Below are 17,312 nucleotides of genomic sequence, written 5' to 3'. Positions count from 1 at the left end.
ACCGATCTTGTGAAGTGTCCGCACATGGCCCGGCCCAGGACAAACAGCATCCATACCAACCACCGCCCGCGAAAGGAGCGAGCGAGGGCTTGGGGCGCTAAGGGGCTGGCCCGACTGGGGCTCAGTACTGCTGTTTTGTGATGATTGCTTCCTCCACCCGTTCATCATCCCCGTTCCTTATCCTGATTGGCTCTTCCTCCTGCTAATCGGTTCCGCCGCGCTGACCTCCATTGGCCCCCTACCTAGGCCCCGCCCCATGAGCTGGGCACGGGCAGTGGGGCGCCCGGGAGAGAACCCAGCTTGCTTGGGGTTTTGGGGGGAGGCGGTGGTGGCTCTGTGGAAGGAAGAAGAGTGGGGCGGGAGGAGGCAGCGGTGGCGATCCGGCCAGGGTGATGGTGCAGGTGCTAAGGGCCGGCGCGGAGCTGCCGCGCTGAGGGGCGACGGGTCCGGAGTCCGCAGCGCCGCCGCGTCGCTCCCGAGGACGGGCGAGCGGGCGGGAAGATGCTGAGCAGGTTGATGAGCGGCAGCAGCAGGAGTCTGGAGCGAGAGTACAGCTGCACTGTGCGGCTGCTGGACGACAGCGAGTACACCTGCACCATCCAGGTCAGCGCCGCGTCGCCCGCCCGCCCGCCCGCTCGCTCGCGGGATCCGGCTCCCCAGACTCGGCTAAGTTGGCGGGGGGCCGCCGCCCGGGGTCGCTCCAGCTCTAACCCCGGCGCGGCGCTTTGTCCGCCCCGCAGCCGCACAGCCCGGCGCGCGGCATCCCAGCCCGAGCTCAGCCGGGGGCTGGTACCACGCGCCGTGCGCCCCTGCGGGGTGAGTCGCGTCCCGCACCCGCAACTCCTGCTCTGCGCCCTCTCGGGCGGGGACCCCGGGTCTCGGCTTCTCCAGCCCGCGGATAGGCAGAACCTTGGGCGGGTAGCCAGAGCTAGGCGTGTAGGGCGGGAGACGCCTGCCCCGGCCGCCCCGTCGAGGGGCACAGGCTGAGGCTCCCCGGGCCCCGCCAGGCCCGCCAGCCCCGCCAGCCAGCCTTTATCTCCCTGGTTGGAAGGATAAAGGTTTATGTCATAATTTCTCCCGAGCGTTTGTGAGTCAGACGGAACGCGCAGCCCATGCAGAGTGGCCTATTGAAGGCTCCCAACCTTCCGTGCTTTGAGGATCTAGCTCTCTTCCTTGTCTTTTGATCCCCAAATCTCAGCGTGTTGGTTATTTCTAGGGGTGGGGGGCGTGAGGCAAAGATTTAGCAACAAGTCCCAACGATTTGGAGGTTAGCAGTGGCTGGAAAGAATTGGGGACTTAGGGAAAAGCCAACAATGCAATAATGCCGTACAGCATTTCTTTCAGAACCTGGTTTTTACAACCCCTTGCTTGTGTCCCTTCACTACTGCTGTGTGGCGCGTCAGGAGTCATATATGGTTTTCCCCAGGAATGCAGTCTGTCCTTTATAAAGTCAGAGATTGAAAACACCGACAATGCTCTCAGGTTTAGTTCTTCAACCAGAGGACCCTGCGCTCACTCTCTTTGTGGAGAAGAAAAACTGCTCTTTGTGGAGAAGAAAAATTGAGTTGGACCCAGAAGGGTCTCGCCTGATCCCTTTCATTTCCTGCAAGAACCTGGAGGAGGCTTCTAAGCACAGATGTGGGGGGAAAAAGCCTGCCTAGATCTTACCCTCAGGTGCCCCATCTGTCTTCTGCCTGCCTGCCTGTCTGTCTGTCTATCTATCCATCTATCTATCTATCTATCTATCTATCTATCTATCTATCTATCTATCTATCATCTTGCTGACAGAGCATAATACCATTAAAAAAAAAAAAAAGACATGTGAGAAAGACCCTGGGTAGAGAGTAGATGTTTAATGCTGACTGTGCTCAGTTCAGCCTCCTTCTCAATACCCTCCCCCGCCCCAAGCCCTGGGTTTAAGTGTTGGCTGCTGCCAAAGATCCAGGAGACTAGAGATTGAGCACAGACTCCTTTTTGAAGTCTACTTAATACAGATTAAATGCCCATAAAAAATGGGAGGCATGAAATGAAAGGGTTCCTGTAGTTAACGACGATGAAGAGATGGTATGTATTATTTCCCAACTCCATAGTGGCTTGCTACTTTTTGTTTCTATGGTGTCACTGTTTCTATGTACAGCTGCCTCCCCCCCCCCTCCCGTTTTGTTTTACTGGAGGAGGAGAAAGCATAAAACTGACACCTTCGCAGTCTGAGTACATTGTCAAGAGCTTTAAAAGTCTTTATCCCTTGGCTTAAAAATTTAACAAATGTGTAAAATAGCCTGCCGAGGGCAGTGTGAGGTTTAGGCTTCCTAAGTCTTAAGAATACTTTTGTAGTATATAGTGACATAAAATTTCTTAGTAGATCATTAACTTTTGCCAAGGTATAGAGTACAAATGTAACACCTCTCCTCTAAAACCTTTGATAACCTTGTGGTTTTAGGTCTCAGGAAAGGCAACTTTTTATTCTTCTTTGAACAGGTGAGGTTGATTAATACTGTAATTGGCCATGGTTTTTATTGTCATTGAGAAAAAAAAGAACGTTTTAAAGTTAAGTTGGCCTTATTAGAGTAATATTTACTATGTTCTACTGTGTTTATTTTTGGTTGCACTCATAATTTAATGTTATAAGAATTAATCATGGCTCCCATGCACTGTCTAGATGTCTTAACCATTATACATGGCGATTTTTGGTGCAGTCTCTAAAACAGAGGAGTTGTAGCATATTTACCTTTTTTAAACGTTACTATTTTGAATGTTGTTTTGCTTTTGTTTTTACCCATGTGAGAAAAGATTTGAAAAAGAGAGTATATGATTCTAATATTTTTTAATATGCAGTTTTTTAAACAAAGCATTTACAGATTGAGCTTTTCTTAGCAACTTTTCCTTTTTATATTTCTACTGTGTGTTGTGTGTGTGTGCCCACATGTGCTTGCTTGTTAAACACTCGGTACAGTTTTTAATATGGGAGGAAGGACTGGGCTCCCTATTTAGCTAAACATTATTCTTTATAATTTAAGAATGGCAATACTGTATATTAAATCTTTTGGTGATGACTTGAACTCCTTTTTTCTTAAAGTGTTATGCTTTCATTTAGTACATTTCTATTTTAGAAATACTTTTACGGCTTTTGGAATAACCAGAGCCCATGTAGTGCAATACAGAATTAGAAATGTATCATTGGTTGGTGTCATGAAAGCCATGTTTGGTAAATTTCAGTCATATGGCACTTCTGTCAAGGTATTGGTTTGGCGGCATTTCATAATGCAGTTATGGTGAGCTGGCCTTTAGGATGTAATTATTAAGGTAACCGGAATGCCTTCTATCTTTGCAAAGAAGGTTCTCCCAATCACCAGCCTGCTCTTTTATCCTTTCTGATATGGAAATGCATCCGTAGATCAGGAGAAATGAAAGTAGACATAGGAGGATTGTAGTGTAATTGCTCCCCTGTGAAGAACGGTGCTAATAGCCAGTTTTGAAGGTCATTGCCTCATACATTCGGATCTGATCCATATTTCTCAGTCTTCTGTTTTTATCTATGCAAATCCGTATTCATTTTCTACTTGACTTTTTATTTGGGAGAAAATAGAAAAAGCGAAAAATAAAAAGACTAACTGGTATTTTTGAAGTTAACCTTACTGGGATAATTCAGATGTCTAGACATGCATATGTATTATGTTAATGCATTATGTATTAATAATTTGTGAATTATTAAGGATATATTGCCAACATTCTAGTAGCAATATCTTTTGGACAAGTAAGTATTTTCAAGAGAGGTATTATAATATTTGTGTGTGTGTGGGGGGGTGATAACTGGAATATAAAGCCACCGTAGAAAAGAGTTAGGTTTTAGACATATTTAAATCACAGATTAAGCAGTCAGGTTAAGCAGATGTTCCCTTAGTGTTATAAATAAGCTGTGTGTGCAAAGGCAGTTCTTCCAAGGGGACAGTGTTTGGATTTGATTATGGCTCAGCTAGTCATTTTGAGATGAGGAGTGAGGGAGCAAGAGAACACACGCGTGAAGTGCTGGGCTTGCCAGGGACCTCTGTGTTCACTGTAACTCATTTCCCTCACAATGGCATTATGGATTGATTATATATCTATTGTACTAAATGAGGAAGTGTCTTGGTGGATTGGTGGGTGGGCCCTGTGCTGAATGGCTAATTATGCACTAAGCATTCTGTTAGACACATTGTTTGTGCCTCCCAGGAAAGAGGTGGATAGTATTGCTTCTGTTTTATAGATGAACAGGCGGGTCCCAGAGGTCAAGGGAATTTACTTACTGTTAGTAGGTGGCTTTACTGTGTTTAAACCCATGTCTTCTCATTCTTCTTCTCTTTTTTTTCTTTTTTTCTTTTTTTTGGAGCTGGGGACCAAACCCAGGGCCTTGCACTTGCTAGGCAAGTGTTCTACCACTGAGCTAAATCCCCAACCCCATGTCTTCTCATTCTTAATCTTGCTTACTCCCTATTCTGACTCCCTATAATCTCTTCATCTATATAATGGAAATATAATGCTAATTTCATAGCAAAAGGAAAATGACTTGGAAATACTGAAAAAAAAATTGAGGGAAATTTAACCACAAAGTAGAACTGGGAAAACATCTTAGTTTTTTTTTCTTTTTTAAAGGAAAATAAGTCAGATTAAATCACAAATCGCCTTACATGATTTCTAATTAGTCTCAATGAAGTTGTAAAATTCCCTCCTGAGATGGTTTAACTTTTTATTAGAGCCTTTCTTTAAAACGTAACAACTTGGGCTGGTGAGGTGGCTCAGCAGGTAAAGGTGCTTGCTGCCGAGCCTGCGGATTCCAGGTATCCACACAGTAGGAGGAGAAATCAAACTTCGACAAGCTGTCCTCTGACAGCCCCCGGCCCATTAATAAAGCCACGTCCGTGAGTTCTCATTTCTCTTCCTCTGTCTTCCCTGGGTCTTCGGTTTTGGAAGGAGGTCTCTTCCCGGACTATGGTTTGCCTTTTCTAAGAATTTCAGTTTCCTCTTTTGTGAGTTGGTCCCTTGGTTTCATTAATGCAGAAGGAAGGTTGGTAGAAAATTAAGATAATTTTATTCACAGAGAAAACACAAAGCTGTTGTATTTTCATGAATATTGATTTTTTTCTAAAAAAAATTAGTGAACAGGTAATTATGCTGTCTCAGGATCTCTGTTACAATAAAAGCCCGTTAGTCTCCAGCTCATGAAATTAAGATAACTACAAAATTAGCCTCCCAGAATCCTAAAAGCACTTGTATTGCTCCTTGACTTCTCTATTAAATATTGTATAAAGCTAATTAGATATTTTATAAAATACATCTTCTTGGCACAGAAAGTCAATTCTGGATACATGATTGTCTCCTCATTCTTCTTTCTGATTATGGGGTGTCAGTGGCATTCAGGGGGTCCAAAAATATTCACCACAACAGATTTGACTTATGGGTATTTGTACGAATTTGCATTCTATTAAACGCTTGGCGTGAATGTGGTAGATGAGGCGATTCAGCAAACCGTGTAATAGGAGAACACAACATGTTGAGTTTACTTCATTACTGAGAGACCCACTTATAGCATCAGATGTTAAAAACGGGCTGTTTGTTTGTTTGTTTGTTTGTTTGTGATAGACTCTCTATTATGTAGCTTTGACTGTTCTGGAACTCACCATGTAGACCAGGCTGACCTTGAATTCCCAGAGATCTGCCTGCCTCCGCCTCCCGAGTGCTGGGATTATAGGTGAGCGGCCACCACACCTGGCAGACAGACATTTTTGTTACAGATTTACAGTGGCTTATGCATGGGTTCGACATAATTAATGCCATACCAGAAGCAAGACATTTTTGGTAATAATTGCTGTACCGAAATAATAAAAAAGATTTTGATGGCAAAACATATTTGAGAACTTATAAAGGACGGTGTGAGAGCGAGCTGTAAGTCATGAGCCCAAAATTTATAGCGCCTAGCTTAAGGCCTATAAAGTTCAAAACAGAAAATGAAAATCAAAATATCGGTTTTGATTTGTGGTGTATGGCTGTACTGGTAACACCCCAAAATGCCATGTACCCGAAAACAATAAACATCTTGTAACTCTATAACTCTTTTCATCTTAATCCATCTCTCCCAAACCCATTTTCCCTGAAGGACCCGTCCCAGGGGAGAAGGAGAAGCAGGTAAATGTGATCCCCGTGTGATCTTCGACATCTCTGATAACCACAATTGTTCTTTGTTGAGTTTGCGGAGCCCTGTATGCACCTTTTCCTCTTCTCCTTCAGTTCTTGTTTTCACCATTGTTTTTCCCCATCCAATATATAAAGAGCCCGTGCCAAATGAATACCATAGGCACTTCATGGAACCTTAGTGGCCTGCCAGGATTAGCATTTCGAATGTAGCATCCTTTGTAACTGCATAAAGCTTTTGGACTACGACCCCCAACATCAGTACTAAGAGCAGGAGGTAGACCTCCAAGGCAACCATACTGGCCAGCTGTCTCTAGTGAGGGTTATTTCAAGGTGAATTCATCTTTGACAGACGGCTTAGTCTATAACATGCTGTCTGAACTAGCTGACCCTGCTTCATGGAGCAGCTGCCCGTGGGCCACTCTTCCCTTAGGTGAGCCCTGCCAGGGCTCATACAACACAGGGGGACTTGAAGAGGATAGGCAGCACCTCGCAACTTGCTCATGTGTGGCGCTCAGAGAACGGTAGTGATGACCAGCCTGGTGACAGTCGTTGTCCCTCTGGTTTTCTGGGTTTGACCCATTATGTTCCATCATCTTTGTTTTGACTTTTATGCAGCTGAGCAATTTGAACTGTTCTAAATCATTTCACTCCCACGTTTCTTGGTTAGTGTACCCCCAAATGTAAAAATACCCCGTCATATGCCCATTCTGGCATTGAAACAGGTCTTCTATTCCATTAAAACTCTGGGACATTGGTGAGCAATATAATTACCTTAAATATAGGGAGAGTCAAAGATGGACTAAGGTAAATAGAATCTACGAGTACGTACCTCTCCAGCCCCACCCACCCCACCCCCACCCACACTATCCACTCTGTGTGTGCCCTTGCGTGTGCATTCGGAGTGCTTACATTGAACTTAGTTCCTAAGTGTCCCACTTTACTTTTTGACATAGGATCACTCTTTGGACCTGGAGCTCACCAATTTATCTAGATTGATTGGACAGTGAGCTCTGGGAAGACCGTCTCTGCCTCTCCAGGCACATACTAGCCTTTTATGTGGGTGCTAGGGATTCAGACTCAGGGCCTGGTGCTTGCATGGCAAGCATTTGCCTGCTGAGCTAGTGAACTCCAGTTTTTCTGAGTCTGATCCCTAGATGTGAATCACGGACTTCTTCCCTCACTTGACCCTTACTGCTGTGAGTATTCTGACCAGTGTAAACTTGTGTTTATCTTTTACCAGCCGAAATGGCCTTTTCTTTCTATAGATGATGTTTAGATCTTTCTAGCTTACTTATGCTTTAGGTTTAAAAGACAGGAACTTGGTTGAAAATCGCTAGGCTTTTGCCTTTGGATACAAGACAAAACACAAACGTGTGAATCAAGTTCTCTAAGGAGAGCCTTCCGTGCCATGCTCATACAGGCAAAATAATTGGGCCACATGCTTGGCATCCATTGAGTTTGTGTACAATAGTTCCATTCACTCATCGACAGAAAACACCCCTTTGACAATGATTGTTGCTGCCACCCCCTTTCTGACCACTTGCATGACCATGACCTCATCTGCTGGTTTGTATTGAGAAGCGCTCAGGACCACTCCAGAAGAGTTGTAAGACTCCCTCTTGAGTATTAGTGATCATCTGAAAGCCTCAGAAACTCTTGCCCACTAAGGGAACTCATTCAAGAGCAGAACAGATTTAGCTGTTTCATGCATCATTCAAAGCAGCTTCCTGTTTTATAACCCATAGCTCCTATTCCTTTTGTAGAACCTGAACCCTGTCAAAGCATGGGAAATGGGGTAAAGAATGGATAAAGACACTGGTTTTCTCCCTCCCTCCCTCCCTCCCTCCCTCCCTCCCTCCCTCCCTCTTTTCCTCCCTGCCTTTCTTCTATCTTTCTGCTTGTTTTTTTCCCCCCAAGACAGGGTTCTTTTGGGTAACCCTGGCTGTTCTGGAAATTGCTCTGTAGACCAGGCTGGTCTCAAACTCAGAGAGAGAGAGAGAGAGAGAGAGAGAGAGAGAGAGAGAGAGAGATGTATATATGCTCAAATGTGTTGGTGTGTATACATGTGTGCACAGGCATGTGGAAGCCAAGGGAACAGCCTCTGATGATGCTCTTCAGGTACCGTCTGCCCTTTTGAGGCCATCTCTGGCCTGTAACACACCAAGTATGCCAAGCCAGAGATCTCCGCCTGTCTCTTCCACTGCAGAGATGACAAGCGTGTGCCCCCGTGCCAGAATCTGTTGTTGTTGTTGTTGTTGTTAGAGGGGTCGCACGGATCAAGCTCTGGTTTTCATGCCTAGAAGGCACTTGACCAACCGAGCCATCTTTCCACCTCCGCAGTCCTTTAGAACAAGATTTCCAGGTGGTTCTCATGCTGCCTAGGTTTGAGAGCCCCTGCCTGATGGTAGAGACCTTTGTAAGGAAGACTAGCAAGTCTCGTTTGCTGGAGATGGAGAGTAAGAGAAGAGGCAAAGATCGAACCTCACGTTTCTTTTTCTTTTTTTTTCTTTTTTTCGGAGCTGGGGACCGAACCCAGGGCCTTGTGCTCGCTAGGCAAGCGCTCTGCCACTGAGCTAAATCCCCAGCCCCGAACCTCACATTTCTAATTGTATTTTGGAATGCTCTTGCTCTCTTACTTTGCTTGCACAGGCAGAGCCATCTCAGGGATTGTGAAGATCTGTTCATGGTACCTAGATGTTCCTGTTGTTATATTTATCAGTCTCATGTTTTTATCGTCTTGCTTAAAAACAGTTGGGTCATTGCCTATTTATTTTTATTTGATATGGGTATGTTCACCATATGTATATAGTGGTCATGGAGGCCAGAAGAGGGCACCAGGTTCCTGTATAACTGGAGTTGTGAGCCATTGTATGGATGATGCTAGGAATCAAACCTGGGTCTCTCAGAAGAGCAGGCAGTGCTCTCAAGCACTGAGCCATCTCTCCAGCCTCTGACCATCGCATATTTATGTATTGTTTTCCAAACATGCATTTCTCCATAGCTTAGAGCATACGGAGACAGGAATAGTAAGTGCCCTTGCATTTTAAGAATTTACTTAGAAGCTATAAGCATTGTGTATTGGGGGTTAAGGCAGCTGGTATGCTGTGACAGTGCAAATGGGAGATGGGGTGGGGGGGACTCTAAGTTAATAAATGGTTGTCAATAGAGAGAAAATTTGATGTAGGTTATGAAAGATTGCCAAAGCCAAAACGGGACTTGGAAATGGATAGAGGGCATTTCAGGCTGAGTTAAGAAGCTGCTTCCGATAGGAAAGCTGAGAGTGTGAAGTCTTTAGTTTTTCTTTTAGTGTGTTTATCTCAGTTACTCTGGTATAGTTGAGTAAAACAACAGAAATATACTTGCTGAAGGAGAATTACTGTCAGCAAAATTTCAATCATATTCGACAAGCTGAGAGGAATCAGTCAAAACTAAAAATAAACGCATAAAGCTGGTGGTAAACGAAGGCCAATTCTAAGACTAATTCTAATTCTAACACACGTTAAGAATTCTCACAAAATGATGCTAGCGTGTTTCAATCTTAATCCTGTAGCTTTAGCAACTATCTATGAATTTTATTTCCCAGAATTCTCTTCTCTTGGGCATCAGTGTCAATGATCAAATTCCAGTTTTCAGACGATGTTTACGAAAACTCCTGACAGACTCAGCACAGACAGACACAGCACAGTTCAGTCGCAGTTGTGAAATGTGACTCGTGAGGCCCTAAAAGGCTCATGTGGGCATCTCTGTCCCTAAACCTGCGCCCACCATAAATAGCTTCCAGATCACCAGGACATGCTTCCCTAGATTCCCTAGTGTACCCCTTCCTGCCAACCCTGGGGTTGCCAGCCCTACCCAGAGTGCACTTTTAGCCCTGAAACACTCTGCCAGGCCATAGCTTTGGAGAGATTGGAACCTCCAAGAAAGCAGTGCTTGGCACTTGGGCAGTCGATATTCGGCAGGTTGCCAATGCTAATAGGTTATTTTGCTCTGGAGAAAAAAAAGGGCTCACCTAAAGTCTGATGGATGAGGGATAGCAGACAGTAGGAACACTTCTTTGTTGGAAAGACTAAGGGAGTTTCCTGTGAAGCAGTAGTATAGGAGCCAGAAACTTTAGCTAAGGCCCTTAGGCCCAAGACATGAAAAAACTAATAGCGCTTCATCAAAACAGCGTGCCCCAGGACACATGCAGATGTCTGCCTACCTCCATTGAACTTGTGGGAGTAAGTCAAAACACTGAGAACTGGCACAGTCTGGCACTTCATAGTCAATAGTCGTCTGTTGCCACTAGGTTGATGTAGAGCGCCCCCCCCCCCCATTTGATTTAACTTCCAAGCCTCTAATGTGGGTCCCTAACTCATCTTGAGGATACCTAAGTGGCAGAGCTGTCTTCAGCAATCCCTGAGGGTTTCCAGTGCTCTAGGCAGGTACCCCTGAGACTCATATTTTGCTAGACATGAACCAAGCAGATAAGGACATTGATTAGAATATAAGAGAGCAGAATTAATTCACTGAAGGATGTCATGTATTCCCAGGGATAAGTTAGCAGTGGAAGCACCCACCCTGGCTGCTTCCTTTCAGAGTTTGCCTCTAGAAATACGAATTGGAGTTGAGGAGGACTCCATAGGCTGGCAAAGATGCGTGCGTCTTTTACAGGGCAGGGATCCTGCAGTCTCACGGTGCACAATCCACGCAACGGTATAGCCCACCAGCTCTTTGGGATGTCGTTATTCAGAGGTTATCCCACGAGAGGAGCTTGATTGCTGAGAGATAACTTCAGATTTTGCTCTGCCTCAGATTCCGGTATATGTGAACTATTGAAAAAAAAAAATGGTTTGCTAGGTGTAACTGCAGAACCATAGTGGTTCCACAGAACTACAGCCAGATACACAAGAAGTGGAGAGGGCCTGAAAAACCACACTCTGTTTACCTTTTTTTTTTTCTGTTTACCTTTTTAAATAAAAGATTTAAGAAAAATATGTGTACAAGTGTTTTGCCTGGTGCCTGCATCTAGAAGAGGGCACTGGACCCCTGGAATTGGAATTACTGATGGGTGTGCATTGCCATGTGGGTGCTGGGAACTGAACGCAGAGCCTCTGCAAGACAGCGCGTGCTCTCAACTCCTGAACCGTCTCTCCAGCCCCTGCTTGCTTTTTGAGGCCTATGGAGGGATTTAGACAACCTTTTTAAATAAATAGCCACATTATAGAAGCCACACCTAAGAACTGTTTTCTAATAACTCTTATGGTAAAGAAGACATTACTCATACTCTAATTTTAATATTGCCTATGCTTGACAGTCTGATTATTTTTAAGGCACGGATATAATGATATAGTATCTTGCTGCAAATTAGATCTCCCAACATGTCATTATAAAATATTATAGACTGTTTTTATTAATAATATATCACACATGATCTATCTATACTTTCTGGTTGAAAGAAAATTGCAAGAGAATCAGGAAAACTATTTTCTCACCTCCTCTCGCCTTGTGTTAAGGTCTAGACAAGGGTTTTGTGCGAGCTAGGTCAACAACTCCGCCTCTCTGCTGTAGTTGCAGACACCACAGTTGTATTTTGTATGTTCTGCTCATTTCTTAGCATTCCTGTTGCCTTATGCTAATTTGCACGTCCAGCCACTCATTTAATATAACCTTTCTCATTTCCTAGGTGCCGGAGATAGAACCCAAGGCCCTGGTCACACTAAGCCTCATGCACGGCCTACTACACAGCACCCTCGGGTGCTGATCTCTAATTTCAGATACCACTTAGGTCTGCCTTGCCCGTGTCAAGGTTCTATATGTGTGGTTATGCCTTCTTTAGCTGGAGGTAGGCAGTTTTAGAAAACAGGAAGCCTGGAAAAATGGCTCCGTGGATAAAGGTGCTTGCCTTCAGACCTGATGACCTCACTTTGATCCCTGGAACTAGCATGAGAGGAGAGAACAACTCCCCAAAGTTGCCCTTTAACCTCCACACAGGTATCATGGTGTGCCCCTCCCCCTCTGATGTAGGTTAATATATAAAAAGGCAGAACATGATATATGGCCTTGAAGTTCATTATTAAACAAAAGTCTTTATGTTTACATTTTAGTCCACTGGAACTTGAGACAGTAAGAGTAGAAATCTGTCCCGAATAAAGGGACAAACTGAGGTTCATTCTAAAAACATTTGAAAGCTTTCAGCTATGGCTGCTTTAGGAGTCAACTGTAGAATTTTCTAGGATCTTTTTATTTTCAACATGACCTTGTGTCTACTGTTGAATTTGAACTCAGGTCTGTGTGAGTTCAGACTTGTTCTTGTGGCTCTCTGATGAAGTAAGCAGGAAGTTTAATAGTTCCGCCTGAAAACTTGAGACCTGTTTTAAATGTGCGACCCTTGGGCGATGCTGAGACCCCGGGCAGGCAGCTGGATCTCTGAGATGCTGTGTGACTCTCAGCTGCAAAAGGAAGGCTCGACAGAACATCCCTCTGTCTCTTAGTGACAGAACACTCTGTAGTTCACAAGAGACTTGTTCAGAGCTCGCTTTTTCTCTTGCTTTTCCTCTGTGAAGGCTGTTCTGTATAGCTGTAGTTATTCGTGTATGTGTAGACAGGGCTTCTCTGTGTAGCGCTGGCTGTCCTGGAACTCACTCTGTAGACCAGGCTGGCCTTGAACTCAGAGATCCACTCACCTCAGCCTCCTGAGTGCTGGGACCAAAGGTGTGCGCCATCACCGCCTAGCTAGTTACAGTTGTTCTTTTTTTTTTTTTTTTTTTTTTTTTTTTGGTTCTTTTTTTCGGAGCTGGGGACCGAACCCAGGGCCTTGCGCTTCCTAGGCAAGTGCTCTACCACTGAGCTAAATCCCCAACCCCTAAATGCTCTTTTTAAAATTCCTGTAGACTCTGCATTAGTTATCTTTGGATGAATGGCTACTGGCCCCTGCTGTTGTGTGTAGGCAATAATTTTAGGATCAAAGATGTTGGACAAATTAAAAGGTTGTTTTAGGAAAAACAAAAAGGAAGTCCAGTGGTTTGGAGGGATAGTCTTCCAGGTTGTTTAAGTTCTTGCAAGTCCTCCCCTGGGTGGTTTAGCAAACGATGTTGCTCTGAGACTTAGGATCCTCTCCCCTGAAGAGCACATTGATGAACATTGTAAGTCTGTAGCCCTTTCCTTTCCACTTTGCAATAAAAATTCTTATTCAGACAGATTAATTGGATATGAGGTATGTTTATCACTTATTCCAAACAGGTTAATTTTTCTAATTCTCTTTCTTAAAACAAAACCAAACAAAAGATCTGGACAGGCCGGTGTGCTGGTTCAGTGGATGCTTCAAAGACCCGAGGACCTGAATTCGATCCCCGTAAAAGGTGGAACCATTGTAAAGGTTGAAGCAGAGAAAGTTGCCCTCTGGCTTCCGTACACATGACATGGCGTATCATATACATTACCACCCACCCCCCCACACCGACCACACCCACATGCACACGCAGAGTAATAAATAATAAATAAAATGTAGCAAAGGTCTAGACAGAGGATATGATTTGTTTAGTTAACTATGTGACTAGATTTGGGAAATTCTTAGCACTTGTTTTGTCAGTACAGTTTGCCCCTTAAATTAATGGACTTAAAAATAACCGATAACTTAATGTTTCTGTTGACTTTCACTAGTTTATATTTTACAGGGACATTGTTTTCTAACTTTGATTTTAAGTCCCAAGGGAGAGGATTTGAAGTTATGACTAAATATTATTAAAGTGACGGTGTCATAGGCAATATTCTCCCCTTCCTCACTTCCTTCATTGGTTGGTTCTCATCCTAGTGCAGGGTACCTTGGAATTCACTGGTCGCCCATATCGGCCTTGACTTCATGTGCTCCTCCTGCCTTAGCCTTCTTAGTCTTGGGATTGCAAACATGAGCCACCCCTCTGGCTGTCACAGGCAATATTAGAGTCCTCCCATTCCTGTGGTTTCTTGGTTGGTTGGTTTTGCCGTAGTAGGGGTTGGAGCTAGGGCCCTCTGTCTATTAGGCGAATTCTGGACTGCTTTAAAGGTGGTCATTTGTTGTGGTCAAAATTAAAAAGAGATGTTATCTATCACTTCCTGAGAGTTGGATCTGCTCACCACGAGATCCGCAAGCCGCCCACTCCTGGCTGTCTCCCTTTTAACCACCCTCTCCATGGTTCCTTAGGTGGTAGTTACCATGCCTCACACACACACACACACACACACACACACACACACACACACACACACACACACACACACAGGTTGTTCTGTGGGCCCTGCGTGTTCTCACTCCTCTCGGGCAACAGAATCAGATCTGTACGCTCCAACTGCCTCTCAGCCATTTCTTTCATACACTGTCCTCTTTAGCCTGGTAAAATCAAAGTTCCAGAAACTTGTAATTTAGCAGTTAGAATTATATGTTAATTTCTTAATCCACAGTTGATCCACACAATAAATTCACTGCCAATTGATAAAGATATAAACTGCCCACTTATACAAGATAAAATCGATCCAGTTCACCTAAATCTGAACCATCCTCCTCCAGGACTCCATCTTGATCCTCCCCGCTTCCTCCTCCGTCTTAAAAAAACTTTGTCCCAGCCCCACTCTCTACTGTCCAATCGTGTGTCGCCTTGACCTCAACCTACAGTCACTCTTTGGCTCTCAGCTTCCAAATACTGCTGTTCCCCACCCCCACCCCCTCACGTCTACAGTGAAAATAAAATGTCTACATTTTAACCTGGTATGGACAGATACTTAGGAAGCTGAGGCAGGAGGACACTTGAGCCAGGCTATCCTGGGTGACACATGAAAGAAACCTTGCCTGGAAAAAAAATTAAGGTTTTTTTGGGGGTGGTGGGGTTGGGGAGGAAAATATATATTTACTTAGAATAAAATGCATGCCCTTTCCAGGTATATACTTGTCAGAGTTCTGACACGTGCACACGTGGAGCAGGTACCATATGTAGCAATTGTGTGGTTTCCTGGGCTGCAGTGAGGTCTGATTCTTCCTCCTCCAGCATCTGGTAACCGTGAATTGGATGTGTCCCCTTACAGTTTTACCTTTTCCTCAGTGTCATAATTGTGGTTATGCAGTGTGAGTCTGTTTTGCGCATTTAGCATATTTTTTGAAATACTTTGTGTCCCATAAAGTTATTAAGTTATTATTTAAGGTAAGTGGTTTAACAAGTTCTTTGTGTACAGGATAAGCCAGCTTTGGATGTCAATCTCACCCCCTACATGCTAATGTACTTCCTGTCCCTATAGATTTGCTTTTTCAGGTTTTTTTTTTTTTTTGTATAATGGCATGGTATTACATGGCAGTACATGTAGTCTCTCATAATTTCCTATATTTGGCATGTCTGCACGTGTTTGTGTGTTTACATTTGTATGCGTGTGTTTTTCTCTTATTATCAGAGATTGGCTGAGTCGAGGGCCTGTGCAAGCATAATTCTTTTGAGGTTTATTCATGTAGACACTTCTTTTTGAGGTGGGATCTAGTAATGTTTCCAAGGCTGGCCTCAACTTCAGCCTCCTTCAGTGCTAGCATGATGACCATGTACCAGCATGCTTGGCACGTCACCACCGTTGGCTTAGCATTTTATTCTAACTTTTCACTGTGTGGATGTACCACATTTTATTTATCCAGGACGTTGTTAGACTTCTGGAATATTTCTATATTCTTTGGTATTATGGATAATGCTATAAACATGTATGTTCTAGTTTTTATGTGGAAATAGGTTTTTGTATCTCTTAGAGTCTATGCTTAGGTATTGCTGGGACATCTGCTAATTGTTTAACTTTATTTTTCTTAGAAAAGAATTCTTTTTCACTGACTGATTGACCAATTTGTGTGTGTGTGTGTGTGTGTGTGTGTGTTTGTGTGTCCGTGCCCATGCCCACTTGTGCACATGTATGCAGGTCAGAAGGCAACACAGGGGAGTCTGTTCTCTTCTCTTGTCTATGGGTTCTAGGAATGAAAGCCTTTACCAGTGGAGCCACCTAACCAGCACCCCCTCACCCCTGAGATAATTTGGCATTTAGTCCAGGCTGGCCTCAGAGTCAATGCAGCACAGGCTGCATGAACTCCTGGTATTCTGCTTTAGTTTCCTGAGTGCTGGGGTCACAGATATGTGTCCCCAGGCCTGGCGAGTGCTTAGTATTTTGAGGAACAGTGAAATGGCTTTCCACAGTGTGCCTGAGGGGCAGGTACCCTCACTCTTGTCTTACTTTTGATTAAGGCATTTCATGTGTGACCTGCCATCTCACTGTGGTTTTGATTTGCATTTTCTTGAATATGGCCAGAATATTTTTCCCTTTGTGCTTATTCTGAGAAGAACTATATATTAAATTCATTTGCTCCTTTATGTGTAATTAATATATATTATATATATGTAATAATATATATTAATACTCGGGATTGAACCCAGTACCATGCTTGTGCATGCTAAGCAAGTGCTCCAGTGCTTGCTTAACTTTTTTTTTTTTTACTGTTTTTACTGTCAAGGTCTTAACTTGATTTGAACTCACTTCATACTCTAAGTTATTAAAAAATGCTCTTTTCCCCGTTGAATTGTATTGGTCCATTTTTGAAGGTCAGCTGACCATCCTTCTCCCTTTGTTCTAGTACCACATTCCTCCGTTAATTTAGCTTTTCAGGAAGTTTGGAAATCAGGAAATGTGAATTCACTAGGCTTTGCTCTCTCTTAAATTTTTTTATTGTGTGTGTGTGTGTGTGTGTGTGTGTGTGTGTGTGTGTGTGTGTCCTTATTATGTGAATATGTGCATGTGTGAGTCCAGAAGGGGAAACCAGATCTTCTGGATCTGAAGTTACAGGTAAATGAATGCTGGGAACCAAACTCCGGTCCTTTGCAAGAGCAGGATGTGCTTTTACCCATCAGGCCATCTCCCTGGCTTCCTAACTTTGTTCTTTAAATAAATGTACTTTTACTTATGTTGTCTGTGTGAGTAAATGCCATGTGTGTGGAGGTACTTGTGGATATGAGAAAATGACATCTGATATCCTGGAGCTGGAGTTAGAGGCTGTTGTGATTTGTCTGATGTGAGTGCTGGGAACTGAATTCAGGTCCTTGGTAGAGCAGCAACCATTGGCCATCCCTCCAGCTCCTAACTCTGTTCATTTTCAAGATCCTTTTGGACCATTT

General features: G+C 43.9%; 1 protein-coding gene across 13 annotated transcripts in view; it reads left to right on the top strand.

Annotated features, from left to right (window-relative positions):
• Positions 1–242: 242 nt before the first annotated feature.
• The window catches only part of Frmd5 (FERM domain containing 5), a 271,323-nt gene continuing 254,253 nt past the window's right edge, over positions 243–17,312 (top strand). For 3 of the 13 annotated variants that reach the window (XM_008762213.4, XM_063284976.1, XM_039106827.2), the window contains exon 1: positions 291–603. In XM_008762213.4, coding sequence (XP_008760435.2) covers positions 502–603 — 102 coding nt within the window. In that variant the 5' untranslated portion in view covers positions 291–501. Of the gene's footprint in view, positions 604–661; positions 817–888; positions 2,065–17,312 lie in introns of those variants that run through there. The other 10 variants (XR_010064879.1, XM_039106826.2, XM_008762214.4 and 7 more) reach the window with 9 other exon arrangements.

This window comes from Rattus norvegicus, chromosome 3, assembly GCF_036323735.1.
Source record: "Rattus norvegicus strain BN/NHsdMcwi chromosome 3, GRCr8, whole genome shotgun sequence".
Classification (NCBI taxonomy): domain Eukaryota; kingdom Metazoa; phylum Chordata; class Mammalia; order Rodentia; family Muridae; genus Rattus; species Rattus norvegicus.
Note: the sequence above shows the minus strand (reverse complement) of the source record. Positions and strands in the feature narration are given on the sequence as shown.